This window comes from Tenrec ecaudatus, chromosome 13 (genome assembly GCF_050624435.1).
Source record: "Tenrec ecaudatus isolate mTenEca1 chromosome 13, mTenEca1.hap1, whole genome shotgun sequence".
In the NCBI taxonomy this organism is placed as follows: domain Eukaryota; kingdom Metazoa; phylum Chordata; class Mammalia; order Afrosoricida; family Tenrecidae; genus Tenrec; species Tenrec ecaudatus.
In genome coordinates, this window is record NC_134542.1 from 19,246,659 (window position 1) to 19,273,734 (window position 27,076).

The 27,076-nt window shown below is 57.3% G+C and overlaps 2 protein-coding genes across 9 annotated transcripts; one reads left to right on the plus strand and one right to left on the minus strand.

Annotated features, from left to right (window-relative positions):
* Positions 1–611: 611 nt before the first annotated feature.
* On the plus strand, positions 612–16,139 carry PTPRN (protein tyrosine phosphatase receptor type N). 5 transcript variants are annotated; one of them, XM_075530320.1, is made up of 23 exons: positions 613–794; positions 2,190–2,240; positions 2,469–2,582; positions 3,651–3,747; positions 4,600–4,858; positions 4,943–5,282; positions 5,651–5,785; positions 6,456–6,490; positions 7,182–7,435; positions 7,615–7,701; positions 8,020–8,099; positions 8,241–8,305; positions 8,812–9,030; positions 9,635–9,835; positions 9,924–10,071; positions 10,188–10,261; positions 10,468–10,545; positions 10,655–10,774; positions 11,556–11,722; positions 14,687–14,740; positions 15,204–15,268; positions 15,371–15,444; positions 15,580–16,139. In XM_075530320.1, the coding sequence occupies exons 1-23, from the start codon at positions 680–682 to the stop codon at positions 15,649–15,651; spliced, it is 2,904 nt and encodes a 967-aa protein (XP_075386435.1). In that variant the 5' UTR covers positions 613–679; the 3' UTR covers positions 15,652–16,139. The 5 variants fall into 5 exon arrangements, with proteins under 5 accessions (XP_075386433.1, XP_075386438.1, XP_075386435.1 ...); XM_075530322.1 differs by having other exon boundaries at positions 614–794; positions 5,654–5,785; XM_075530318.1 differs by having other exon boundaries at positions 612–794; positions 15,204–15,444.
* Positions 737–27,076, minus strand: DNAJB2 (DnaJ heat shock protein family (Hsp40) member B2). Of its 4 annotated transcripts, none has more exons than XM_075530325.1 (10): positions 26,927–27,076; positions 26,542–26,645; positions 26,047–26,156; positions 24,398–24,451; positions 24,141–24,254; positions 22,775–22,852; positions 22,495–22,585; positions 22,311–22,381; positions 19,012–19,218; positions 737–807 (listed from the first exon to the last, which is right to left on the minus strand). In XM_075530325.1, exons 2-10 carry the CDS (start codon positions 26,604–26,606, stop codon positions 752–754), a joined length of 846 nt encoding a protein of 281 aa, XP_075386440.1. In that variant the 5' UTR covers positions 26,607–26,645; positions 26,927–27,076; the 3' UTR covers positions 737–751. The 4 variants fall into 4 exon arrangements, with proteins under 4 accessions (XP_075386440.1, XP_075386441.1, XP_075386442.1 ...); XM_075530326.1 differs by lacking the exon at positions 737–807 and adding an exon at positions 16,748–17,017; XM_075530327.1 differs by lacking the exon at positions 737–807 and adding an exon at positions 17,090–18,021.

The following is a 27,076-nucleotide window of genomic DNA, read 5'->3' on the forward strand; positions in this document are numbered from 1 at the left end:
AGAAGACAAGAGAGGGAGTTTGCAGGCAGAAACCCTAAGGTTGCTGGCGGTGGTGGGAGAAAGAGCGAGTGAAAACGAACAACAATGGTACTCTCTGCGCCATGTTTTGTGGGTGTCAGTCCAGCTGCATTCTAGAAAGACTCCCAAGAGCTGACGCAGAGGCTCAACAACTTGCCCAAGGTAATACAGCTCACTCCCGCTCTTAAGGATGACGCCAGTGTCGCTGACGGAGAGAAGTGCGTAATCTCTTCACTTTCCCCACCCTCCATCCGGCCCCCCCGTCAACGCTCCCTATTTTCACCATCCCTAAGAACGAGGGCAAGAGTGGTGGTCTCTGCAGATGAATACGCGCTAGTACGTCCAAAAGGGGTTAGCCAACTGGGAATTCTAGCGAGGTGCCTACTATCCGGGGTGGGGGGGGCGGGGGGAGGAAGTGTTGGGTAGGCACCCCGCGACCACAGACCTCTTACGCCACGTATGACGCAAACAGGCGTCAGAGCCGAGGATGAGAGGGTCGTCACTGCCCGCCTGTGATTGGCTGAGTTGCCCGGGGAGGGGCGTGTGGGCTCCGCTTGTGGGTGGGTGGGGAGTGGCAGGCCCCGCCCAGGTCCCCTCCAGCCGGCTTCTGCCCGCGCAGCAGAGGCTCGGCCGGAGGAGGGAGCGCGCCGAGCCGGGAAGGATGCGGCGCCTGTGGAGGCCAGGGGGACCTGGGGAGTCCGGGGGGCTCCGGCTGCTCCTCTGCCTCCTGCTGCTAAGTAGCCGTCCGGGGGGCTGCAGCGCCATCAGTGCCCACGGTCAGGAGAAAACCTGGGGGGTGGGGGAGGAAGAGGGAGCTGGGATCCAGCGCAGGGCGGGAGAGGGAGGGAAGTACCACGAAGGTGGGGGGCTCGGATGGAATACAAGTGAAGCAAGGTAGTGGGGGGGGCGGGGGGGTGGATTCCGGAGGTGGGATAACGTCTAGGAGGAAAGGGGCGTAGGCCTGGGGGTGGGGCTCGCAATACGGGGGCGGGACCGGGGAGAAGGGGGCTAGGGCTAGAGGGTTCTTCCCGAGAAAGGCTGGGGGGTATGTGGGCAGAACGACTCAGGGCCGGGTAACGGGGCCACACGAGCAAGTGGTACCAAAGCGACAGGGAGGTAGTGACCCGCACTGCAAGTCCCGGGCTGAGGGGCCAGAGGGGAACCGGGGACTCGGTGTCCAGGCCGCGGACGTCGGCAGGTCCGATTCCGGTGGAGGACTGGGCAGAGGAAGGGGCCGGGTTTCTCTTTAAGCCGCACGAGAAGCCGATTCCTGAGGGCTGATCGCCCATGCAGGAGGCCAGCTGGGGAAGGGGGCAGGAGAGGATGTGGAGGGCAGGGTCCCCCTCCTGTCCCCCTCCCCACTGCCAGGCCTGGTGCTGACTCACCAAGCGGACAGAGGCAGTCAGCGCTGACTCACGGGCTGGGGGCGGGCGGGGTGGGGGGGTCGTGGTGGAAGGGGCGCAGCCTCGCTGTCTGGCGCCCCGCTTTTCCACGTGGACTTGGAGGCCAGTACAAAGTATTTCCTGTGACGCGGAGGGTGGGCAGGGTGGTGGGTGGTGGATGACGGGTGGGACAGAGGAGACAAATGTTATGAAGACCACTACCTATTCAGATAAGCCCACAGCCGCGTCGTGTCGGTGTTTCAGCACCTCGGACAGCGCGACGGTGCCCCCTTTCTGTCCAGTGTGAGGAGGGCTGTCTTAGAGACGCCTCTCCCTCCTTCCTCCCAATGTGCCTTAGTGCGTGCTGGGGCTGCTGCCTCTTTGGAGCCCTCGCTTTTGGGGGATTCTTTTTGAAATTTTGACCGAGTTTGCCTCCTCCCACCCCACCCCGAATCTGATCAAACTTTCCCACTGTAATTTTGAGAGCAGAAGTCGGATCCCTCCATTCCCTCCTCAGGCTTCCGGAAGGCATCTCCTCATGCCTCAGTCACACAAAGAGAGACTGTTCAGGGCGGCATCTGGACTCAAAGATCCTAAAAATCCAAAGCCAGGGCGTAGGCTGCTTCCTGCGCTTAGGAATTCTGGGCTCATTCCCACTCTCCTAGTTTAAAGCCTTCCTTAGAAAGCCAGTGTGCACCCCACCTGCTGCCGCTTCCCCACGGGCCGGTCTCAGGGCGCCCAGTCGGGCTGTCTGAGCCTCTCTGCTCTGCTCGGCCCCGTCTCCCACAGGCTGTCTGTTTGACCGAAGGCTCTGCTCCCACCTGGAAGTCTGCATCCAGGGTGAGCATCCTTGGACCTGGGAGGCTAAGGGTGGGGGTGGGGGTGGAAACAACCAGAAAGAAGGGCAGAGGGGAGAGGGGGGGGGGCTGCGCTTTGGTGGGGAGCTGGCCTGGTGGAGCAGGTCCTCAGAAGCCAGGCCAGGAGCAAAAGACTCCCATTCCTTTTCCGCTGGGACTTTAGGCGACCTCTTGCCCACGCCCCGTACTGACACCACGTTTGTGCCCTTAGATGGCTTGTTCGGACAGTGCCAGGTTGGCGTGGGGCAGGTTCGGCCCCTTTTGCAAGTCACCTCCCCAGTGCTCCAGCGATTACAAGGTGTGCTTCGACAGCTCATGTCCCAAGGTGAGGTCTGGGTGCACTGGAGATGAGATGGTGGGAAGTGAGAGGCTGCCTGACCTAAAGGTCAAACCTCAAACTCTCTTCCTGGACACCCCCTATCACACCACTTTGGGAGAGGGGACAAGAAGTTTGGGAGTGGAACTGTGTCACTTGAACTCTTAAAGGACCAAAAGAAGCTTCTAGAAGAAGCTACTGGAAGAGGCCAGCACCCATCTCTTTGTAACTGCCTGGGTATTCTGGAGCTAGGAACACTGCAGATTCAGCCAGGAAACACCTCACCTATCCAAAATTGGGGAGACCTGTTGCCAGGTGTTCTTGAGTAAAGCAACATGGGATAGAATCCCATCCTATTGGGGAGGAATTGGCTTGAAATAGGAGCACCAACAGTCTGTGTCATGCCAATAGGCAAGAAGGCTGGTCATGAAGCTATAGATGCTGGGAGATTCTAGACCTCGAGTGAAGAGCCCCACAGAGTCTATGTTCAGAAGCGGGGAAGGGCGAATAGGAATGAAAGGGAGGGAAGGGGTGCTTCTTTTGGAACATCTTGAGGGAAAAACCCAGCCAGACATCTGCTCCAGGATGTGGACAGCGCTTTCAGAGTTTGCTGAGTCGTTTCACTTTCCTGAACTTACTCCGTCCTCACCACAGCCCTCGGCACTATGTGTAACCCCCTGACAATAAAAACACCAGGGCTCAGGATCAGCAAAGGGAACAATAGCAGTTATCATGGTGATGGTAAGGAGAAGAGTCTGTATGGACAAGTCAGTGCGTGGCAGGAACTAGTCTAAGCACCGTACCTGTGTTATTGACCACAGGTTTCTTGTCTGAAGGCATGGCTCCCCATTGGATGAGCATGGTGGACAATTAAAGGGATTGAGCTACTTTCCCAAGGTCAAACCGTTTATAGGCTTCCAGCATAAGCAGTGTGGCAGGAAGAGGATGTCACAGGCCACCCACTCCGCCTCCTCTCTGCCAAACCCAATGCCCTGCAGAGCAGGAGGCACAGTCCCAACCTCCCACTGTCCTTCAAGATGTCTCGGAACCCACTTCCCCCCATCCTGTCCCCCGTAGGACTGTCCTGGCATGATGACCTCACCCAGTATGTGATCTCCCAGGAAATGGAGCGCATCCCCCGGCGGCGCCCCCCAGAGCCCTGGCCAAGGGACAGGTAGGCAGCCTTTCCAACAACTCCAGCCAGCAAGGCTGGGGGCCTTGTGGTCATCCTGATGGACAGAGGGCAGGATCAGCTATGGCAGCAGATTGGGCTTGGGTAGGGCCAGAGGGGCTCAGGGGTGGTCACTCTCTGACTCCCTCACCCCCAATGGGAGTCCAACTTGCTCACTCCTCCATCCCCCCGGGGATCCAGCAACACAGGGGCATTAACATAGGTGTTGAAAAACCCTGACATTTCCAGAGGATTCACAAGATGGTCAGCACTGGTGATTATTAGAATTTTTGTTGAACTTTAGTTGTTTGGGGCTTTGGTTTGGTGGCTATGTGGAATTGCGTATTGAATAACACCATCATCTTCTGCGGTTAGGGCCCCTAAGACCCTGTAATGCCATCGAGAGTCAGTGAGGCCCACACAGCCCAGATGTTGATTCCAGGGTGGAGGGGACAGGCGTGAATGTTGAAATACGCCTGGAGGGTCAGGGGTGGGGGACACAGCAAACGGGCAGCGGGGGCAGCACAGCCACAACTTGGATCCAGTGTTTCTGTGGTCCTCCCTGCTCCTCCTCCCACCTCCCCATCCGCTCTCCTGCTCCCCATCTCCATCCTGAGAGCCCCAGCCTCCTGTTGCTCCAGCCTCTTTTGTGGTCTGGGGGACACTGGCATGCTTACCAGGGAAGCAGGTGACCTCCCGCCCACGCCATTGTTACCCTCCTGAAGCCACTTTATCAGAATGTCACATCCCCTGCTGAGACTGTCTGGCCCCAACCAGGTCTGCACTGTAAGCAAGCCCTGCCCTTGTCCCCACACAACCAACACACACCCACACATACTCTGCTTTCCTCTCTAGATCTGGCTTGGCGCCCAGGAGACCTGGCCCTGCTGGAGAGCTGCTTTCACAGGCCACGCCCACGGGCCCCGCCCCCGCTGCCTACCTGCTTCCTCAGCCTCCCCCAGGCGCAGGCAGAGCTGAGGCCGGCTCCTCACTGTCCCCGCTGCAGGCTGAGCTGTTGCCCCCTCTTCTGGAGCATCTGCTGTTGTCCCCACAGCCCCCCCACCCCGCCCTGACTTACGAACCCACCCTGCTTCAGCCCTACCTGTTCCACCAGGTCAGCCCCAGCCCCTGGTCCTGCCCCAGTGCCTGCCCCCTAGCTCTGACTCCTGCTCTTACTGACCTCTCTGGTTTCTCGCAGTTTGGCTCCCGCGATGGCTCTCAGGGTTCGGAGAGCCCCCCAGGGATGGTCAGTGTCGGCTCTCTGTCCAAGGCCAAACCCCCCACCTTCTTCAGCAGAGCTGCCACCAAGGGCATGTTTGGGCCCCACTCTGGCCACTCCTACGGGGACCCCCCCGGACCTTCCCCTGCTCAGCTTTTCCAGGACTTGGGGCTGCTCTACAGGGCCCAGGAACCTCCAGTGCCCAGCAGGGCCAGGGTGCCAAGGCTCCCTGAGCAAGGGGTCAGCGACCAGGCGGACTCTGAGAAGGAAGGACTAGGGGGCCATGGGGAGACGCCTTCTTTCCCTGAAGGACAGCCAGGTAACAGTCTGCACTGCCTCCCTAATCTACCCATGGGGGCTACTTGGGGGACTACAGGAGCTCCACCTGGACTGTGTCCTTCAAGTTGTCCTGACACATGCCAAGTCTTTCTGACCCCCTGGCTTGTGCCAGGAACTAGCTAGGCACTGGGCACAGTGCAGTGAAAGAGGTGGGGTGGCCCCGATGGGCCTGCAGTTTGCTCACGGCCCCAGAGGCCTCTTCCTTCAAGGGCAGACAAGGGCTGGAAGGGGAGGGGGCCTCTGTGGCCTGGTGTTTGGGGATACGCTTTAAAATGGGCTAGTTTCCACCCATCTCCCAATCATCCACCTGCACCCACCAAAGCTCTCAGCGCTGTATCTGGCTCCCAGCAGATGGGTCTCTGCAGAGGCTGGCAGCCCTACTGGCAGGCTACGGGGTGGAACTGCGTCAGCTGACCCCCGAGCAGCTCTCCACCCTCTCAACCCTGCTGCAGTTGCTGCCCAAGGGGGCAGGGAGAAACATGGGTGAGTGTGCAGCGAGGGAAACCAGCTGCTCCCAAGCGCCAGCCAGAGCCTCCCTGCACCCTGCTCAGGGCCACCATTGGGGGAGTCAGGGTAGTGGGAAGGCTGTTCTTTTGAGAGACAGAGACACTGCCAGCCAAGGCCAGGGAACAAGGAGCAGGGTGTGAGTGGAATAGTGTGATCTCGAGAGGATGGCAGGGTGGAAGTGATGGGCCTGGAAGGGTGTGGTCAGTGAGGCTGGATCCCTGGGGAGGAGCCCTGCTGTCACGGCACAGAGGGAGGACCAAGCAGAGTGCTGACAGAGGTGGCCAGGGTCTGTAGCAGCTGGAAACACCACGAGAGGAGTCAGACCACATTGTCAGAAAACCCCAAACACGCCACCTCACATTGGCCCTGGGGACCTGACACTGTCGACCTTTATGGGAGTAGAAAGCTTCATCTTCCTCCCTCAGAAAAGGAGCTGGTGGGTTTGAACTGCAACCCTGTGATGTGTAGGCCAATGCCTAACCCACTGCGCCACCAGGGCTCCATGCTGACAGTGAGACCACTAGTAAGGACTTGACCAGTGACTGAGGGGAGAGGGGCCACAGGCACTCTGGCCCTTTCCCCCTTCCCCACTATGGGATGTGGGCCTTTGCCTTGGTCCATGGCCTTGTTTCTCCTGTCCCTATAGGTGAGGTCACGAATGCTGATGCTGACATCAAGAAAGTGAGTTCCCAGCCCCCACCCCGACCCACTCCCGACTCACAAGTACCTCATAGCAAGGCTTTCTCCTGGCTGAAATCTAAACCTCAGAATCAGGACCAATCAGGACCGACCAGCAGTAGGTGACCTCCAAGCCTTCGGTGTGCAGAATCTCTGAGCCAAGGCTCAGAGACTGCCGGCTGAAGTCAGACATCGTGAGGCAGAGCTGGGCATGGTCGCTGAGGACAAACTCAAATGGGTAGTTCTTGCTCTTCGCTCCACGGCCACTTCTGACCCTGCTCTGCAGAGCCCTCGCAGCACAGGAGGATTGCAAGGCAGGCAGGGCCCTGGCCCCTGAGGAGCTCTGCTCCTGTCTGGCACATGTGATGAGCCAAGCCTGAGCAACTACCTGCTGCCCTTCTCCTAGCTCCCCTTGCTCAAGGCTTTCCTGGACTCCAGGCCCAGCTTGGGCATTATTACCGACCTTGCCTCATTCATTAGTTCTTTCATCCATCCATCTAGTCATCAACTTGGCGCTCACTTGCCAGGTACCCTTACCCTCCCTCTCTTGTGCCCAGTGCAGTGCTGCCCTAGCCCTAGGGGTAGCAAAGAGAAACATGTGAGAAGGCCGATGTGGGAGCTTGCAGTCCAGCGTAGGAGCTCCCTCCCTTCTGGCACCAGGCTAGGCCATACCCCTTGACTCTCTTGTCAACAGGTCCAGGATGGAGGCACAGCAGGGCCACTACCCCCCACACCTTCCCTGCCTGAAGTCCCCACTGCCAGCCCCACTGCCAGCAAAGGCCAGCAAGTACTGGGTTCCCCAGAGCCCCCCAAAGCTGCTACCCGCCCTGCCACACCTGTTCTGCTGGAGAAGAAAAGTCCACTGGGTCAAAGCCAGCCCACAGTCACCGGGAAGCCCTCAGCGCGGCCATTGGCTGAGGAATATGGCTACATCGTCACTGACCAGAAGTAAGGGCCTGTAGGGCTGGGACCTGTTGTCTAGGACCCTAGGGGGTGGGCTAGGAAGCAGGGGCCACAAATCCAGATGTGAAAGACACTGGGAGGTGATGAGTTCCTATGCATCCCAAGGAGTGGCTTATTTAAAGATTGTGGGGGTTCCCCAATGCCTCTGCCTGCCCCCCCTCTAGGCCCCTCAGCCTGGCTGTAGGCGTGAAGCTGCTGGAGCTCTTGGCTAAGCACATGCACATGTCTTCGGGCAGTTTCATCAACATCAGGTAGGGCTGGCACCTTGCTGGGAGGGGCGGGGCTAGTGGGCAGTTAGAGGGGGAGGAGCTGCAGGGACCTAGGAGGGGGGACAGGTAAGCTCAGGGTACAGGGCCAAACGGGCCTTAGACATGCTCTCAGCTGTGCTAACGCACAGCCACATCCCTTCCTGTCTAACACTGTCCTGGCCTTGACGCTCGGCATGGCATCTCTGGCTCCAGCCCCGTCCTCTGGTGGGAGAGGGCCACAGGAGGAAGGGGAAGCGGGGGGACTCTCTGGCAGAGGCTTGGGTGCAGGTGGTGAGGCAGTAACTGGCTCCAATTTGGCAGCGTGGTGGGACCAGCCCTGACCTTCCGCATCAGGCACAACGAGCAGAATCTATCTCTGGCTGATGTGACCCAGCAAGCTGGTAAATCCTGCCCTCAGCCCCAGCCCCAACCTGAGTGGGTCACACGCAGGCTTGCCACAGGGCATGCTGTGCCATGGGATGGGAGCACATGGGGTAGATGACTTGCTGTTCGGGAGAGTCTGACCCAACTTCTCCGTGCAGGGCTGGTGAAGTCAGAACTGGAAACCCAGACAGGGCTCCGGATCTTGCAGACGGGAGTGGGACAGGTATGAGCTACCTGGAGGCTCAGGCAGAGCCCCAGAGGGTTGACATTGTCAAGCGATGGAGGCAAACCTGGCCAAGAATGGCAGGTGGCCTCTCCCTGCAGTTTTCCTTTTGGCCAGCAGAAGGCTCCAGTGACTCCTCCCAGCACGTTCAAGGATGACAGTCCTTTTGACCAGAACTAGCTGAGGTGCTCACGGCCCCTAGCCTGCAGGAGCAGCCCTTAAATCCCCAGGGAAATCCTCGCACTGGAAGGACACTGTACTCAAAATACATTTCCATGCTGTGTCCCACACAGGCGCCTCACATTCTACTACTCAGTTCCTTGGGTAGGACATTGTCCCCCACCTCCACTTTTTAAATGAAGTCTTGGGGCCTTAGAGCTGTGAATCAGTGGAGAAGGGGGATTGAGGAGGCTCTCAGGACCCCCGAGGCCCCCAGCCTCGCAGCTTGGTCCCGGGCATGTTCTCACGGGGAGGAAGGCCCCCTGACAGCAGCCTTGTTTCCGCAGCGGGAGGAAGCCGCTGCTGTTCTTCCCCGGGCAGCCCACGGCACCCCGCCCATGCGCTCCATACTGCTTACTCTGGTGGCCCTAGCTGGCGTGGCTGGGCTGCTGGTGGCCCTGGTGGCAGCTCTGTGTATGAGGCAGCATGCGCGGCAGCGGGACAAGGAGCGTCTAGCAGCTTTGGGGCCTGAGGGGGCCCATGGGGACACCACCTTTGAGTACCAGGTACGCAGCCCCGGGAGTTTGCTGAGGAGGGGAATCGGAGTTGGGGGAGGGGGCTGGCATGGCCTGGTGGCATATTGGTTATGCACTGAGTTGCTAACCACCAAATCAGTAGTTTGAAACCACTAGCCACTCCTCGGAAGAAAGACAGGGCTTTCTAGTCCCCTAGAGAGTTACTCTCAGAAACACACAGGGGTAATCCTGTCCTGTCCCATAGGGTCGCCGTGAGTCAGAATTGACTAAGGGCAGGGAGTGTGGTTTTGTATGGTGTGGGGGTGGGAAATTGAAGGGGAGGAAGTCTCTCTCTACTCCCAGGAATGTTCTGGTGGGGCTGGAGCCACCCCCAGAGGGGAGCTGTGGGGCATTGTGAACGGGATGGGAATTGGGGGCCGGGGGTTTCTCCGGTTCTTCTTCATGCTGAAAGTCCGGAGTCCTGGGCTTGCACCCTTCTAGCTGAGGCTCGCATCAGAACTGCTTGGGCAAGGAGGAGGGCCTGCCCCAGGCAAGAGGGGACCCATGGAACCTCGGCCCCGCCCAGGAGCAGCCAGAGACCCAGAACTGACCCGAGGCCCCCTGGGGCCCGACCCATCTGCTCATGCCCCTGCAGGACCTCTGCCGCCAGCACATGGCCACCAAGTCCCTGTTCAACCGGGCCGAGGGCCCCCCGGAGCCCTCTCGAGTGAGCAGCGTGTCCTCGCAGTTCAGCGACGCGGCCCAGGCCAGCCCCAGTTCCCACAGCAGCACGCCGTCCTGGTGTGAGGAGCCCGCGCAGGCCAACATGGACATCTCCACTGGGCACATGATTCTGGTCAGGCCTGAGCCCCCCAGGGAGGGGTGGTGAGAGGGGAGGAGGTCGGGGTGAGGCCGGGTTGAGCTGGGCTGTGGTGTCCCCATAGGCATACATGGAAGACCACCTGCGGAACCGGGACCGCCTGGCCAAGGAGTGGCAGGCCCTGTGTGCCTACCAGGCAGAGCCCAATACCTGCACCACGGCCCAGGAGGAGGGCAACATCAAAAAGAACCGCCACCCTGACTTCCTGCCCTGTGAGTGAACCCTGGCCTCTCTGCTTGGCACGCTGGAGGGCTGGGGGAGGGGCTGGGCTCCTGGCTCAGTGGTACCAGGACCCCGATGACCAGTGGGACACGTGCGGTATATGCAGATGACCATGCCCGAATCAAGCTGAAGGTGGAGAGCGGTCCTTCTCGGAGCGATTACATCAATGCCAGCCCCATTGTGAGTGGCCTTGGCCCCAGCCCTGCCCTAAAAGCCTTTCCCCTGTGGCCACCACCCATGCCACCCAAGCACCTGATGTCCTAGCAAGGAAATGGATGTGTGAGGGGAGGGGGGACCTTTCCCAGACCCAACCCATCACCCCTGACCAATGCTCTGCAGAGTGGAGCTCCCCCTTCTGACCCACGATGCATCTTCCCTGCCCTCAGATCGAGCACGACCCTCGGATGCCAGCCTACATAGCCACCCAAGGCCCACTGTCCCACACCATTGCAGACTTCTGGCAGGTGGGCTTGTGGAGGGAGGGCACCTCTAGGGACTAGCGGCTCTCGTGGCCAAGCAGAGCCACCAGGCCCCGAGAAACTTGGGTGGCACTTACCTAGGCCTCTGCCCCAGATGGTGTGGGAGAGTGGCTGCACCGTCATCGTCATGCTGACCCCGCTGGTGGAGGACGGTGTCAAGCAGTGTGACCGCTACTGGCCGGATGAGGGCTCCTCCCTCTACCACGTGTATGAGGTCAGCAGGACCCCACCACCATGGGGCGACGGGAGGGAGGGAGGTGGCCAGTGGCGTGCTCCTGTATGTAGGCATGTATATGCATACATACACATTTGTTCACATACATATCTACATATGCACGTGTGTGGATGTCTTGTCTATACCAAGAAGGAGTTTTAGGAGCTTATCTGGAAAAAGAGACCTTGGTGACCCAGTGGTTAAGCACTGCTGCTAAGTAAAAGGTGGGTGGAGTGGGAGATCCGTTTGAACCCCCAGCAGCACCAGGGGAGAACATGTGGCAATCTGCTCCCCAGCAGCCTTGGAAACCCTCTGGGGCTCTCTGCTCTGCCCTGTAACTCTCATTGGAACCCGTCCAACGTAGAGTGACCCCACAGGACAGAGGGGAAATGCCCCTGTGGTTTGGGTAAGCTATCACTTTAAGGAGAAGCCTCATCTTTCTTCCAACGAGTACCTGGTGGTTTCAAACTGCTGACCTTGCAATTAACAGCCGAGGCATAACTGCTGTGCCACCAGCGCTCCAGGAAGCTCACAGTCTTGGTTGTGCCTGGCTGGAAAGGCCGCCAGTTGCCCTTGGCAGTAGACAGGTGACACAGACAGCTGGGATTCCAGGGCCCACTGAGAGTTGGGTGGATGGGTGGAGAAGTTTGCTGGAGAGTTTGGAATGTGAACTGGAAGGATCTGGAGAGAGGCAAGGCTGGACGTGGAGGTTGGAGAGCAGCAAGCCCCTAGCAGGCCCGGGGCTGCGGCGCTGAGACCTGGGCCGCCTCCTCCTCTCCAGGTGAACCTGGTGTCGGAACACATCTGGTGTGAGGACTTCCTAGTGCGGAGCTTCTACCTGAAGAACGTGCACACCCAGGAAACGCGCACGCTCACGCAGTTCCACTTCCTCAGCTGGCCGGCAGAGGGCACTCCGGCCTCCACGCGGCCCCTGCTGGACTTCCGCAGGTGAGCGAACGCCCCGCCCCGCCCCTCGCCGCAGCCCTGAGGAGGGGCCTGGGAGCCTTGAAAGCAAGCCTGGGCTCCTCGTGGGTCCTGGGCTGAGTAGGCTCAGCCTGCGGCCTCCAGTCACTAGCCTCTGTTCCCCACACTCGCCACCCCTCTCTACTACGCCACCCCACGCCCGCTTCCTGGTAGTCTCTAGGAGCTACCTTCACGCTGTCCCTGTCTTCTCTGCCCTCTTCCCTCCCTGCCCTCCATCACCACCACCACCACCACCACCCACGCCCCCAGGAACGACCCTCTACAATTCTATCTCCCCACCCACAGCCGGCAGGCGTCCTCTCTCCGCTATTTCCCAGTCCTCTTTGCTCTCCTGGTCTCCGGGCTATATTCTGACGTCTGCCCTTGCCCTTGTTTCATGCGTCTCCCTGCTCCTCTGCTTCTCTCCCAATCCCCTTGCCATCTCCCCTTTCTCTCTGCAGCCCTCCAACCCCATCACTCTTTCCCCATCCACTCTATTTCCACTTCCCATCTCTGCACCTCACCGCTCCCTGCCTGCCCATTTTTGTCTTGGTCTCTGCCTCACTGCCTCTCATCTCTGCCCTACTTCTTCCCTGCACGGCTCTCCCTGTCATTCCTTCTTGCCCTCACCCCCCCCCCCCCAGCTGCCAGTGCCATTTAGGGAATCTGCAGCTCCAGTTGCATAGTCACGAAAGCGACCATTGCAGGTGTGGCTACTTCGTGAACAGGACAAACAGGCCCCGGGGGATCAGGAGTGGGCTGGGGTAGGAAGCTTAGAGGGGGGCTTACTCTGTTCTGACACCCAAACCGGGCCCAGGTCAGGCATCCTCGACCTGTTACCTCCCCAGATAGGAACTGAAGCCCCTCACCCCTGCCCTCCAGCTTACCAGTCCTAGGATGGGGCCTGCTAGTGGGATCCTTGGGACCTGAAACACAGCATCCGGGAGTACAGTGGCAGGGTCCTGAAGCTATTTTCTATTCTCCACATTTTAAGATTTGGGGGTAGAACTACTACCTGGCCCTGCTTTAGCCTGCACCAGTAAGCTAGGTTAGCTGTCCTTGCTTTGTACTCAACTGCCACAGAGTAGACATCCAACTCAGTGACTGTAAAGTGCCTTAGTGGCATAGTGGGTTAGGTGTTGGACTCCTAATGGCAAGGTCAGAAGTTCAAAACCACCACTTGCTCCATGGGAGAAAGATGAAGCTTCTTACTCCCAAAGATCTTTAGCCTGGGAAACCCACAGGGCCCATTATCCTCTGTCCTATAACACCAGTATGGAGTGATGTAAGTCTAATGTATGTGATGCTTGCCACCAGAGAAAATCACTTATAGTTCAGGAGCTCTGGTGACGTAGTGGTTACATTTTGGGTTGCAATTCGCAAAGTCAGCAGTTTGACACCAGCAGCTGCTTCTCTGGAGAAAGATGGGGCTTTCTACTATAAGGAGTGACAGTCTCCGAAACGCCCAGGGCAGTTCCACCCTGTGTCCTAGGGTCACTGTGAGTTGGCATCAACTGGATGGCAGTGAGTTTTACTAGGAGTTACAGTTGGGTGAAGAGCCACTGGAGGGCAGGGGAAATAAATATTAAGGAGATCTTAGGTGATTCTGGCAAGTTCCTTGGTCTCTTGGTTTCCCTACCTATGAGATGAGGGTAGAGACGCTTGTGCTAGGGAATTGTTGGAAATTTTAATAGGGTAAAGTATATGAAATCTAGTTTATGTGATAAACACACAGTAAGGGTTTCATTGATTAATTCTAGCTATTATTTATCATTATAATTAAATGATTGGGGTCTACTTGGACCTCACACTCTTTGCTGCTCCTGACCACAGAGTAGCCAGGAGTTTCTTCCTCTTTCAGTGGCCTGGGCTACTCTGCCCTTGTCCTTTATGATGTTTTTTTTGAGAATCATCAGCTGACCTCCAGTACCCTCTGAGGTCCAAGTAGACCCCAAATATGAACACCACAAAGCCACAGAGCACCTGGGGTCAGGTGGGCCCGAGCTGGAGAGCTAGGCAGTAGCTCTCTGTTCAGAGTTGCAGGGGAGGGGTCTCTTGGCTCCCTGACATCATTCCTCTTTTGTCAGGGTAAACCAGCCTCTAATAACCACAGACAGAGTTTGTAGGTACAATTGTATGGCTAGCATATATAAAGATCATAGTAAAGTCATAGAAGATAGGAGAGAAGATAAAATAAAGGAGTCAGACACATTTCATGGTAGCATGCTCACCTCAGCCCCTCTTGGTGGTTCACGTGGAGGTGGGAGAAGAGAGAGGGAGTTTTTGCTGTCTTGGGATATTTGTAGGTAGCCATAAGACATGCATATTCAGTAGTTATATTCTTTATAATGTGGTGGTAACCACAGTAAAGTCCCTGAACTCACAGGTGAGGAAATCTAATAACTGGACCGGGGGAAGGTATGAGGGGGGCTGGGTGCCTGGCAGGAGGAGATCATCAAAGAATGTCAGCTTCTACAGGGAGATAAAATCAACCATGTGCTTACTATAAGGCAGCATAGCTGTTAGAGGACAGTCTGTGGGAATAAGCAGGATAATATACTTGGACTTCCTCTCTAGCTTACCAAAGTGGTGTCTTTCCTACGGTGGAATGTTAGCTTTCCAGAGTCCCTCTATTATATGTTAGGGAATATAGTCCTGGTCCTATTTCCCTCAGTGTTAGTTTCCCATCCTCCTTGAGTAAGAACCCCAGAAGTTTGGAAACCCCTTTTACAGGTAAGGAAATTGAGGCAGAAAGAGCTTGTGTGAGTTGTTCCAGGAATATAGCTTGAGTACAAGGCTCACAAGTAACCCAGGCAAGTCCAGTGGCACGGATGGCTCTTCGCCTCCAGCACCCTCCCCGTCCCGGTCTTGGGCAAGGGATGAAGGGACTTGCCCCAGCTCATAGCGGGCAGCTGGGCCTGTAGGTCCTCACTCCACTTCTTGTTGCAGGAAGGTGAACAAGTGTTACCGGGGCCGCTCCTGCCCCATCATCGTGCACTGCAGGTGTGTGCAGAGGGGCTGGGGGGACCTGGTGGGGGAATGGAACCCATACCTACCAAGGGCTGGATGAGCCACCCCCAACCCCACCCCAACCCGCGGCACTCCTCTGCACCCCGCGCCTGCCCCTCCCCTGGAGGCTGGTCAATCTGGGCACCACTTGGTTCCATAACAGCCCCCAAACTGAAAAAGGTTTTCACATTTTTAAATGGTTAAAGGAGAACGGGGAAAAAAAGACAAAAATAAGGCAGGTGCGTGGCCCTGAAAGACGAAAAGATACCTTCTCTGGCCCATGTCACACACATGTGCTGAGCAGAAGCCTGACCCTTCCGTCTTGTCACCTCAAGCCTGGACGGTTCTCCCTTGGGGTTTTCTCACTCCCCAAGGAGCACTCCGGGCCCAGTCCCTCGGCTCCGCTCACTCACATCCTCCCCAAGCCCGTCAGTCACTTCCCCTCTGCCCGTTTCAGCGATGGTGCAGGCAGGACGGGCACCTACATCTTGGTCGACATGGTTCTGAACCGCATGGCCAAAGGTAAGCCCTTCCCTGGGGCCCACAACCTGAGGGCCAGGCGAGCTCATGGAAGGACCCCACCCCCTAAGCAGCTCTCGGCGCCGCCCCCGCCCCACCCCCCAGGAGTGAAGGAGATTGACATTGCTGCCACCCTGGAGCACGTCCGCGACCAACGGCCTGGCCTAGTCCGCACCAAGGTGACCGTGGCCCCTACCCAGACTGACCCCCTCCCAGCACCCACCTCTCGGCTAGCCCGGGACCCCATCTTCTCAGGCCTGCTGGGGGCAAGAGCAGAGGGCGTCCGCGGACCTCCTTCCCCTGCCCCTCCCCAGGACCAGTTCGAGTTCGCCCTGACCGCTGTGGCGGAGGAGGTGAATGCCATCCTCAAGGCCCTGCCCCAGTGAGCTGCCCAGCCTCTGCCCGCCTTGCCGTGTGCGTCCGCTGTGCTGTGTGCCCCTCTGATGCCCCGCCCGCCGCCTTGACTCTCCTGGGTATGTCTGCGAGAAAGGGGAGGCAGAAGGGACGCCCCAGGGCAGAGCTGGCAGCCTGTCTGCCAGAAACAGAGCCGGGCCGAGGGCCCTCATTCTCCGCAGAGCCCTTTCCCGCCTGAGTTCCCTGCTTCAGTCGCCCACACTCCTGGATGAGCCCAGCACCCGGCACTAGTCTGTGCACGTCCTACCCCCATCCCCAGAGTGAGCCGGCAGGGTGGAGGGGATCGAGGGGGCACCAGTCCTCAGCTCCTGGGTCCCCATGCCCCAGTCCGCTTTCCGTGACCCCTTGCCTGGGCACCTCCGCCTTCTTGCCCTCTGGCACTAGGGACATTTCCAGAAAAAAATCTATTTTGTATCCATGTGAATAAAGTGACTGTGTTGTCTGTGCAGCCGCCAGCCCAGCTCCTCCTCAGCAGTTCCTTCTGGTTTCCTCCAGGCTCCCAAGCTGGGGAGGAGCCTGGGGGTCTGACTTTCCCCAGAGGGGGTGTGCCTGCGACCTCCAGTGCCCTATCTGCTAACCTGTGGAATCATCACACCGCCTCCACATGGCTTCTGTTATTAGCCTCATTTTACAGGCGAAGAAACTGGCTCAGAAATGACAAGTCACATGCCAAGGGAGTGGGCCGAGATGTGGTGGGGCTGGCTAAGATTCCACCATGACAAGCCTTGGGTCTCTCCATTCACCAGCCTCCTGCTCCCTGGGGCTCAGGAATACTGGGGCAGGGCTGAGGCTAGCACCCTGCTCCTCTTCTCATCCAGCTGAGGACACACACACCCCACTGATGGCCTGTCACTAGTAGCCTGAGTACCAGGCACTGTAGGCCTAGCCTAGGGCAGTAAAGGGGTTCATACCTCTGAGAGCAGAGGGCACTTTCTCTGTGGCTCCCCCCCGCCCCCCCCCCCTTGGTGCCTTGATGGGTGGCAGCAGCAGCCCTCGCCCTGGACAAATAGAGCACATAAGCCAGGAGTGAGGCACCGAGGCGTTAGCACCATTTGACCTTGTTGGGGGGGGGGGAGGGGTGTCAGTCTCCTGGAATGAATTGCAGGGCGCAGGCCCCTCCTAATCTCACCTGGGGTCTGCAGAGACAACTCCCACGGCTCTCAGAGGCTGGAAGTGGGAAGAACGCCAATTTACAAACTTCTAGCAGATTCTCTCAAGATGGAGCTGTGAATTCCTCTTTCTCGAATACTTGGGGAAGGCAGCCACATAACCAGGGGCTTCCTGCCGTCCACGGGGGCGGGTACAAGGGTGGGCTGCACCTCTAGCTATCTGGGCCATCTGTGGAGGGAGGAGGATGGGCGTGTGATGAGGTCTGTGTCCGCTGGGGGCGCAGGGGCCTCCGGGATCACCCAGGGAAGGAGGATCACAGCGCCCCTCGTGCTCTCAGAACTTAGCTTTATTGCGTTTATACTGCGTCCTCCCTCGGTCTGCGCTCAGCCCTGGCTTCCATAGGTCTCTGAGCCTGCCCACAGGCTTCACGGCGCCCCTCCCTGGCCCCCGGCGGTGACGGAAAGAATGGACAGCGGGGTCAGAGGCCAGGAAATGCCAGACAGCAGCCCTATGCCGGGAGCTCCCTCCACCAACCCCACGCCTGCCGACAGACCCCTCCTCGGGAAGGCCTCTGCACAGCTCGGCCAGGTCCCCCGCCCGGGACTCTGACGTGTCACTAGCTCGGGACTAGCCAGAGATGTCGCGGAAACCAAGACTCGAGCAATCCACACGCTTGATCAGTCCTAGGACAAAACAGGCCCTTCTCATTCTCAGCCAATGGCGGGCCAGCGCTCGGACTACATATCCCAGGATGCACAGCGCCGCAATACGCCTCGCCCCCGCCCACTGCGGCCTCCAACCGCGACCCTCGAAGGCCGAGTAGAACGGACCTGCGGGGTCTCCACGTTTGCCCATCTTTGCGGAAGCAGTCGGGCGCATCTTTATCCTGCAGAGCGGCTGGAGGCTCCCAACTGCTGACCTTTCGGTTAGCAGCCCAGAGCTTTCACCACTGCACCACCAGGGCGCCTCCGCATTCCCCCAGCATGGTCTATCAGAAGTAAGGCAGGATCTGTCGCTTTCAGGGACTTGCAGTGCCCAAGAAACGGCACCAAACACCCAGGGCAGTTTACGGCTAAGACTACTGCGCGCCTTCACCCAGACCCGCCCACCGCTCAGGACAGGCTCTAACTCAGAGGGAGAGGACTGAGGATCCCCTCCCAGCACACGGGGTGGGCGCTGTCCCGATGAAACTGCAGCGAGTGTGGGTCCCGGACATCCAGCTCAGAACACATCTGGGGAGAGAGTGAGGCGGGTGGCAGGCGATCAGCTCGAGCCATGGGGGGTAGGGGTGGGGACAAGCATGCAGGCCTGTGGGGGTCAGCAGTCCCTTGGATCCCCTCCTGGGTCTCCTGGGCCCTAGCCCACCTCTGCCTAGTCCCAGGGCTGCCAGAGGAAGGGAGGAGGAGTTGACTCTGGTTCCAAATCTTTGACCAAGAGGTCCCCGCGTACCCGCCGGCCCACCCGCAGCTAGCCTCCCAGAAGACCCTCTGGGGCCTTCTCGAGTGAGGCGTGGGCACAGGCAGTGGGGCAGTGCAACACTGGCGGGGTGCAACGGAGGAAGGAGAAGCAGCGGCAGTTCCAGGAGGGAAGCACCAGATCAGTCAGAGGGCAGCGCTGCGTAGGGGCAGGGGTCGGGGTGGAAGCCTGAGATGAGTTGGACCAGGAGAACACAGCCTCTCACTAGCCCACACCCCAGCAGAGAAGTCAACTCTAGCGCCGAGAGCCCAGGCTCAGGCCTCCTCCCTGGACCTCTGACAGCAGCACAGGCACCGGGGACCTGTTCCCCAGCCCGAACCCCGGGGGAAAAAAATGACTGAGAAGGTCCTAGCCAATAGTGCAACCCAGTTCACAGGCCCTTGCCTGCCCTAAGGTACCTACCCTAGACTCTACCCAGGGACCTATGAGCCCTGGGCTGAGCACAGAATCCCCAATCCACACTGGTAGGAAGGTGGGCCTGGGAGGGAAACTGGTGGTAGGAACCTGAGGTTACAGAGGGGCTCCTGCAATGACCACACACCCTGGCTGCTCCCCAACAGAGGAGGAGCCTCAGTCAAGACCAAACCCAGCTTAGGCTGGGCCTGAGGTTCAGAGGATGAGGCAGCGAGGGGCTTTCTCCTCCTGGGCTGAGCTGGGCCTGGCATTCTCATGGGTCCCTCCCATGCCAGCATCTTGGGGCTGGGGCTGCCCCTGTCGTAGTCGTCTTTGCTGTGCCCCCCGCCCACCTGCTGATTTCTTCTTGGCTGCCTCCATCTCGGACAGGCTGTAGGCCATGGCGAGCTGCAGGTCCTCGTCATCCTCAAAGAAGTCACTTTCAGTGGGGCGTGAGAAGGTAGTCTGAGGGACCTGCAGGCCCCCAGACCTGAAGGGGACCGACGGTTGCTGCTCACGACGGCTCAGCTCCAAGCCCAGCGCCAGGTCATCTGGGACACCTGCAGAAGGCACGGTCCCTATGAGGATCCTAGCCCCAGCTGCCCCATACAGGAGCAATCTGCACCTCACCCCCAACCCCCAGCTTTTCAGAGTAGTGGGTAGAGCCTTGGGCATGTTTAGCTCCACTCATACAAGCTGTGTCTCCTTGGGCAAGCCCAAAGCCACCCTCTGCTCAGCTTCAAATTGACAGTGCTGCTCAAAACCAGAACCCAAACTGTGGCTGTTGGCTGGATGCAGACTCCTGGTGGCCCACTGTTCCAGGGCAGACCGGCTCCGGGGACTCCTTATTGCTTGGCTGCCATTTTTATAGCGTAGTCCCTATGCAGCTCCAACTACTGGCCACAGGTTGGGAGTAAAAAGCCACCCAGAGGTACCTCAGAAGGCCAGTCTGGTGATCTACTTTCCACATCTGGAAAGTCACACGGAGCAGTTCCACTCTGTACACGACTGTGAGGCCGAACTGGCAACTGGCAACCACAACCACCAAATTTATAGAAGCAAATCCTCAGGCCTTTCTTGTGGGCCCCTGCTGGGTGGGTGTAAACTGCCACCGGTGGCAGTGTTTTGTGGCGGAGAATTGACTCTCAGTGGTCCCACAGTCAACAGGGGAAACTACCACGCAGTCCTGCGCCGTCCTTGAGAACATTCTCTTTGAGCCCATTGTCGCAGCCCCGGCGCTGACCCATCTTGTCAGAGGGTCTTCCTCGTTTCACCGACTTTCTATCTTACCAACAGAAGTGCTTGGTCCAGGGACTGGCCTCTCCTCACTAACATACCCACAGTATCTGCAATGAAGTCTCTCCATCCTCACTCCTAATGAGCATTCTGGCTGCACTTCCTCCGAGATAGTCGTTCGTTCTTCCTTATTCATTGCCCAGCTTCCACGGGCATAGGACTGAGGTCATTGAAGGTACCATGGCTCGGGTCAGGCACCTTAGTCGTCAGAGGGACATCTTTGCTCGCTAACACTTTAAGGACGTCTTATACCATAGATGTGTCCAATGCAACACATGGTCTGGTTGTTTGACTGCTGTTTCTATGAGTATTGACTGTAGACCCAAGGAAACTGGAATCTTCCATCTTTTCTGTTCATCGTGATTATTTTTAAACTAGCCTTTAGGTTGATTTTCAAATAAAATCAAATCCACTGCCATCGAGTTAATTCCAATTTGTAGGGACCCAGAGATTGTGACTCTGTATGGGATCAGGGAGACTCATCTTTCTACAGGGGAGTGGTGGGTGGGTCTGAACCACCAACCTTGTAGTTAGAGCCCAACACCTAACCCACAAGGCCATCACATCATTACAAGGATTGGGTAGGATGAGCCATGCAGAAGTATCCATACCCCGTGCTCTGAGAGCCCACAGGCAGGAAAGGTTAGCAGTGATAGTGACCTGAAGAGTTCACCTCTCAGTCATCTGTCCCGAGTTTGATTCCTGGCCTTAGCCCTTACTTAGTAGGAAAGAGGAGCCCTGGGGGCATAGTGGGTTATGCGTTGGGCTGCTAACCTCAAGGTCAGTGGTTCAAAACCACCAGCTACTCCACAGGAGAAAGATGAGGCTTCCCGTTCCCATAAGGTTACCGCTTCAGAACACCCAGAGGCAGTGCTCTCTGTCCTATAGGGCCTATGATTCTGAAACAACTCAATGGAAGTGAGTTTGGGTTTAAAGGGCCTTGGCCGCCGGTACTTGATAGTTCCACAAACCCATCAGCGTGGAGTCTGGTCAGCATCATGATGACCCCACAGGACAGGGGAGAACTCCATGCTATTTCAGTGGTCTCACCTGTGTGCAAAGGTGGACAGTGAACAAGGAAGACTGAAGTGCTACGTTTGAATTCTGACACTGGCAATGAAAACTGAATATCCCATGGGTACCATAGCCTGTCAGAAGAATGTTTTGGAAGAAGTACAACCCGAATGCTCTTAGAAGTGAGACCGGTGAGCCTTTGTCCCACATACTTCGGACATGTTGTCAGGAGAGACCGGTCCTTGAAGAAAGTCATTATACTTGGTAAAGTAGGGCCAGTGAAAAAGAGGAAGCCCCACAGTAGGATGGAGTCACACAGCAATATTCATGAGGATGGCGCGGGACTTGGCAGAGCCTCATCCTGCTGTGCACAGGGTTGATGAGCTGGAACCACCTTGATGGCTTGATCAACAACAGAACTGCCCTACAGGGTTTGCAAGCCTGTGGTGCACTGGGCTAAGTATTGGGCTGCTAACCCAAAGATCATCAGTTCAAACCCACCGGGTGCTCTGCAAGAAAAAGCGAGGCTTCCATCAAGGGGTGCAGCCTTGAAATCCTGTGAAGCAGTTCTGCTCTGCCCCATAGAGGCACGGTGAGTCAGAAATGACTCGGCAGCATAACTTTAAAAGTGTGTGTATGGAAACAGACTGCCACAGGGAGTGGCTGGTGGGTGCAAACTGTCCACCGTTACGTTAGCAGCCAAGTGCTCAGGCCCTGCATCACCAGGGCTCCAAAGCTGGGAATTAGGGTCCCTTAATCTTGCTGAAGATCAGTCTCCTCAATTGAAAAATGGGGCCCCAAAACACCTGCCCTCATTCCTTGGGGATAAAGTGGAATCTCTACACTATCTATCTGTGCCCCACCAGAAAAACCCACAGCCAATGAGCATTAATCCCAACTCAGAGTGACCCAGCAGGGCAGAGTGGAACTGCTCTTCAGGGGTTCCAAGGCTATAAATCTTTATGAGAGCAGACAGCCTCATCTTTCTCCTTTGGAGCATCTGGTGGGTTTGAACCACTGACCTTACGATCACTCACCTGACAGTGCCATCAGGGTTCCTTACATGGGCTAGTGCTTTAAAAATAGTGAAGGGTTTTGTAGAGGCCAACACCCCACTGATTATGATGGCGATGGTGGTGAGTAGCCGCCTTCCAAGAGACACCACACTTCCCAATCTACCCACTGGTCCCAGATCACCATCTTGAAACGTGCCCAGTCCTGTGAACACCATCCCCCTCCTCGCCCCAGTGCCGTTCAGAGAGGAATATTGTGGGGAAGAGACTTTCATTTCTGGCATCGGGCCTCCTGCCAGGGACTGGGTCCAAGCAGGGCAGCTCCTCACCATTGACGGTGATGGATTTTAACTGCCCATCTTCCTCCACTTCCACACGCTCCTGCCCGTTCTCCATGATCCTGTGGGAAACAGCAAGCATTCACTGAACTCTGCAGGCTCTGGACAGGGCAGGCTGGGCCCTGCCCTCAGCCCCAGAACCCTCCCCTGTGCACGGTCCAACAGAAGCCCGCACCTGCGAGTGGTGATGCGCCGTCCTTGGACAAAGGTGGTGGATGTGGAGACAGAGCGGAAGGCACCAGCACCGGGACTGAAGGAGGGCAAATCTGGAGTGGGGACAGAGGAGGGGGGAGGGGTTGTTAGACCCAGTTGTGTGCCCTGGGCTGCCATCACAAAGGGGCAGGGCTCTGGGAGGTGACATGCACAGGAGAGAGGGCTTAGGAAAGGAACCAGCTGCGGAGGCCAGGGGCTCTAGGGCTGGGAACCTGTCCCAAGTGGGGAGAGGCAGCACTTACCTGAGTGCCCAGGAAATGAGGTTGAGAAGGTAAACAAGGGGCCGGTGTGCCGGGAGCCCGAGAAGGGGCCCAGATCATCTGTAACAAACAGGTTATAAACTGTAGTTTCCCGTACAGTGTCACATCAACTTTTAAATCCAGCAATGTGTGCTGCTAAGCAAGCAGGACAAGTGAGGCACCCTGGTGGTATAGCGGCCTACATGTGGGGATAGCTACAAGGTCGGCAGTTCGAAACTACTTGCTGTTCCAAGGGAGAAAGATGAGGCTTTCTACTCCCTTTTATAAATTTATTTATCTATTTTAATTTATTTTATCTACTCCCTTAAAGAGTCAGTTTCAGAAACCCACAAGTGTAGTCCTACTGTCCTGTAAGGTCAGCATGAGTCAGAACTGATTCGATGGTAATGGGTTTGGGGTTTCTGGAAGCATCTGGGAATATTTCTCATTTTTCTTGGATGGGTTTATTTACATTTTTATAAAAAAACAAAACCACAACTTTTTCTTGAGAATTGGTGAGGGTCTACAGAGCAGACCCTATTTTTACATTCACCAATTCAGTGTTCTGATCCCACTCAGCCACTGCCACCCCCTCAACAGTACCATCGCCTGGCCCACTTCCTCCCTGTGTTTCTGGTCCGTCCCTCCCCCTTTCATGAGCCCCTGAGTAAATTCCTTTGGAAGATTAGGAAAACCTACAGTAGACTGAAAACTACCAAGGGAGGGAGAGAAGCAGGGAGAGGAGCAAGCTCCTTCCAAGAGACAGGTAAGCAGGATGTGGTGGTGGTAGGTAGACACAGCATGGAGTTCCAGCCCTGCCCTGGTTCCTTGACCACGCCTCCGTTTTCTCCGTCTGTAAATGGGGACAGTAGGACCTGCCTCCAGAGTTAATTAGAGGAGACCAAAGGTTGTAAAATGCCTGCCACACATTCATCATTTCCCAAACAGGCATCTGTGCTTCCATGCAGTTGAGATTACTGTCACGCGGTGCTTTGAGTCTGGCTTTCTGGCTGTCACTGTATCACTGTGGTTACCGATGAATAGGAGTGTCTCTGAAGTGTCACTCATAGAGTCGCGTGGGTCCCAGCATGTGTAAGGTTCTGCGTACAGTCTTTCTGCCTGAAGAAATCAGTTCCTCTCTCAACCTCGGGGACTGGGGGTTGTGAGGGGAGGGGGAAGGCGGCCACTAGAGGAGGGTGGCATGGGGATTAACACGAGAGATACCACGGTGGACGCCAAGAACCTGCCAACGAGCAGCAAGGTGGGGTATGACCAGTATTTTGTTGAAACGCAGGAGGCGACCAGGCTAAGAGCCGCCTCAATGGCGGCCAGCAGCTCAGCCTCCTAAGGGCGTCCTAAGTCCACTCACCAAAGAACGAAAAAGGGTCTCCGCTCCCAAAGAACTCCCGGAAGACCTCCTCAGGGCTGCGGAAGGTGAAGCCAGGTCCACTGCTCCCCGTTTCCGGCCGAGATGGACCAGCTCCTTGAAGGAGAGGCACAGTGGGAGGGGTGTCCTGCCCTCTGCCAGGAGACCTCACCCATGGCGAGGGCAGGAGCCTCAGAAAGCAGCCTTTGCAAGTATCTCTTGCCCCCACTCCCCCACCAGGGCCCCAATATTCCACCTACCTGGCCCCATCAGCCCTTCTCGGCCGTACCGGTCATAGAGTTCCCGCTTGTGCTCTGCAAGAGACAGCAGGTCCTTGCTCCCTCTATTTGTGCTGCGGTTCGAGCCTCACCCCCACCTCCCTCCCAGGCCAGGCCCCTCAGAGACTGAGGCTGCGGGGGCAGGAGAGTGTTCAGGGGACATGGGCTCTAGATTTTAGCAGCAGCTCAGTCTTTTCTAAGGGGCCCAGGTGGCACAGTCATGAAGCACGTGGCTGCTGACAGAAAGGTGGGCAGTTTGAACCCACAAATTGCTCTGCAGGAGACTGACATGGCAGCCGGCTTCTGTTAAGAGGTACAGTCTTGGAAGCCTGTGGGGAGAGTTCTATTTGGTCCTGTAGAGTCCCTATGAATTGGAATTGACTCGAGGCAAGTGGGTTTGGTTCTTTGGGGTCAGCCCTTCACGCAACTGTCTGTAACATGGTCATGAGGGTAGTGCTGGCCTCACAGAGGTGTTGTCAGGATTCAATGAGATCGCCCACATCAACTGCTTACTCGGTTCCCGGCACGGCGAAAGCATTCAATAATATGAGCCGCTTACTGTTATTACTAGTCAAGACTCAGTCTAAATGTCACCTCCTCATAGGCCTTTGGTGACCATCCTAACAAAAATAGGTGCCCATTATCCCCATCATTTCACCCTGTTTCTTTCCTTTGGAAATTTTCTCAGAACCTATCATCTTGCCTAGGTAGGTACCACCTGCCTTTCAACCCGTCAGGGCAAGGACAGTGTCAGCCTGCCCTCAGCTGCCTCCCCAACACTCAGTGAGTAGCCAGCACGGTAAGCCTTCAATGAATATGTGTGTGAATGAACGGATGGGTAGATGGAGGAAAGGCATATCTGGATTCATATTCCAGCTCTGTGTGACTTTGAGCAAGTTACTTCACCTCTCAGTCTCGGTTTCTTTGCCTGGAAAATAGGGATGCTATTCCTGCCTTGCCAGATGGCTGTGAGGGGGCCAAGAGGCTACATGGGATGGAGTCCGCCCCCCCCCCCCCCACTGATCCTGCCCTATCAGCTCTTCCTCTGGGAAGATCCAACCAGAAGTCATCAGGGAGAGAATGAAAAGGCACTTGCATGCGCGCGCGCACACACACACACACACACACCCTGTGGTGTCCTGTGGATTCCAACTCACAGGGACCCTGTAGAATAGAGTAAAACTAACCTATAGGGGTTCCAAGACTGTAAATCCTTTAAGAGAGCAGACTGGTGAGTTTGAACCAGCAACCTTTTGGTTAGCAGCCAAGCACTGAACCACTGGGCCACTGGACTCCTGGCTTCGTACATTAAAAAAATAAAATGAAACAAAAGCCCACTGCCATTAGCACTCATTTCCACCCCAGATGGGGTTCTTGAGAGAGATTGTACATCTTTAGGAAAACAGACAGCCTTGTTTTCACCCTGGGAGTGGCTGGTGGGTTTGCACCTAGTTGGTGCTTATTTAAATTGAAGTGGAGATGAAAGAGTCCTGAAGTCTTTTGTGTGTGTGTGTGTGTGTGTGTGTGTGTGTGTGTTGGGGGTGGGGGTGGCATTAGAATATCAGGATGTTAAAGGCAGTGGGGAGACCGTGACCATATGGATGGGGGCCCTGCCCAGACTCTGCCCTTACTGTCCGACAGCACTTCATATGCCTCTGCCACCTCCTTAAACTTCCTCTCGGCGAACTCTTTATTATCCGGATTCTTGTCTGGGTGCCATTGTAGGGCTTTCCGCCGGTACCTGCAAGGAGGAGGTTCCCAGGGGAGACTCAGGCACTTTCTATTAATTTATCACTGTCCTGCCACCACTAGGGTCCCCTTCCTCTCCAGCCGCCATGGCTGCCTCTGTGAGCAGGTTTTAGCGGGGTTCCTATACCCTCCTCGGGGCTCAGGGGTCTATGCATGGCCACTTTTCCAGGCCATTCGTGAGCTGTCACTTTGAGGGGTGAGGGTTGAGGGAGGGGGGAGGAAGGGGAGAGGAAGGGCGGGGAAGAAGAGGGGTGGGGGCAGAGGACCTGTGTTCTACTCGCCCTCCTACACAAGGCCCTGGCTCTCTCCCTGGCACTGCGTCTGCAGAGCCCCAGGCTGGGGGGGGAGGGGGGGCGGGGCGGGCAGGAGGCACTTACGCCTTCTTGATGTCATCAGGGGACGCACTTGGCGGCACGTCAAGGATCTCGTAGTAGGATGCCATGACAACTCCTCAGCACTGCGGCGCCCGGCCTCCCTCCGACTGCAGGAGAGGAGCGGTCAGGCAGAGCCAGGCGCCCTGCCAGGGGGCGACAGGAGATCCCTGGGGTGGCGGGGACGTCCCCCGGTGGCAGCAGAGCCCGCGGGGCTCTGGTTAGGGATGGTGACTAAGCTCCCTCCAGCAGCCTTATCGGTGCCCACACGCCGGGCCTCCCTCCAAAGGCCGGGCCTAGGGGGCTATCTCGATGCCCAGGTCCGGGGAGCCCTAGGGGAATTCCTCCCACACCCAGTCGGGCAGCGGGCTCAGGGCGCCCCCACCCGCACCTCCTCCCGCCGAGAACCGTCGGCCACGGGCCCCTGGCTCGCTCGCGGCTGCTGCGTCGGACGCGCCGGGTCCAGCTGGGCGCGCGAGCTGCGTCAGCCGCCCGGAACCTCCTGGACACCGAGCGACAGCTCGGCCCGTCGCCCGGGGAG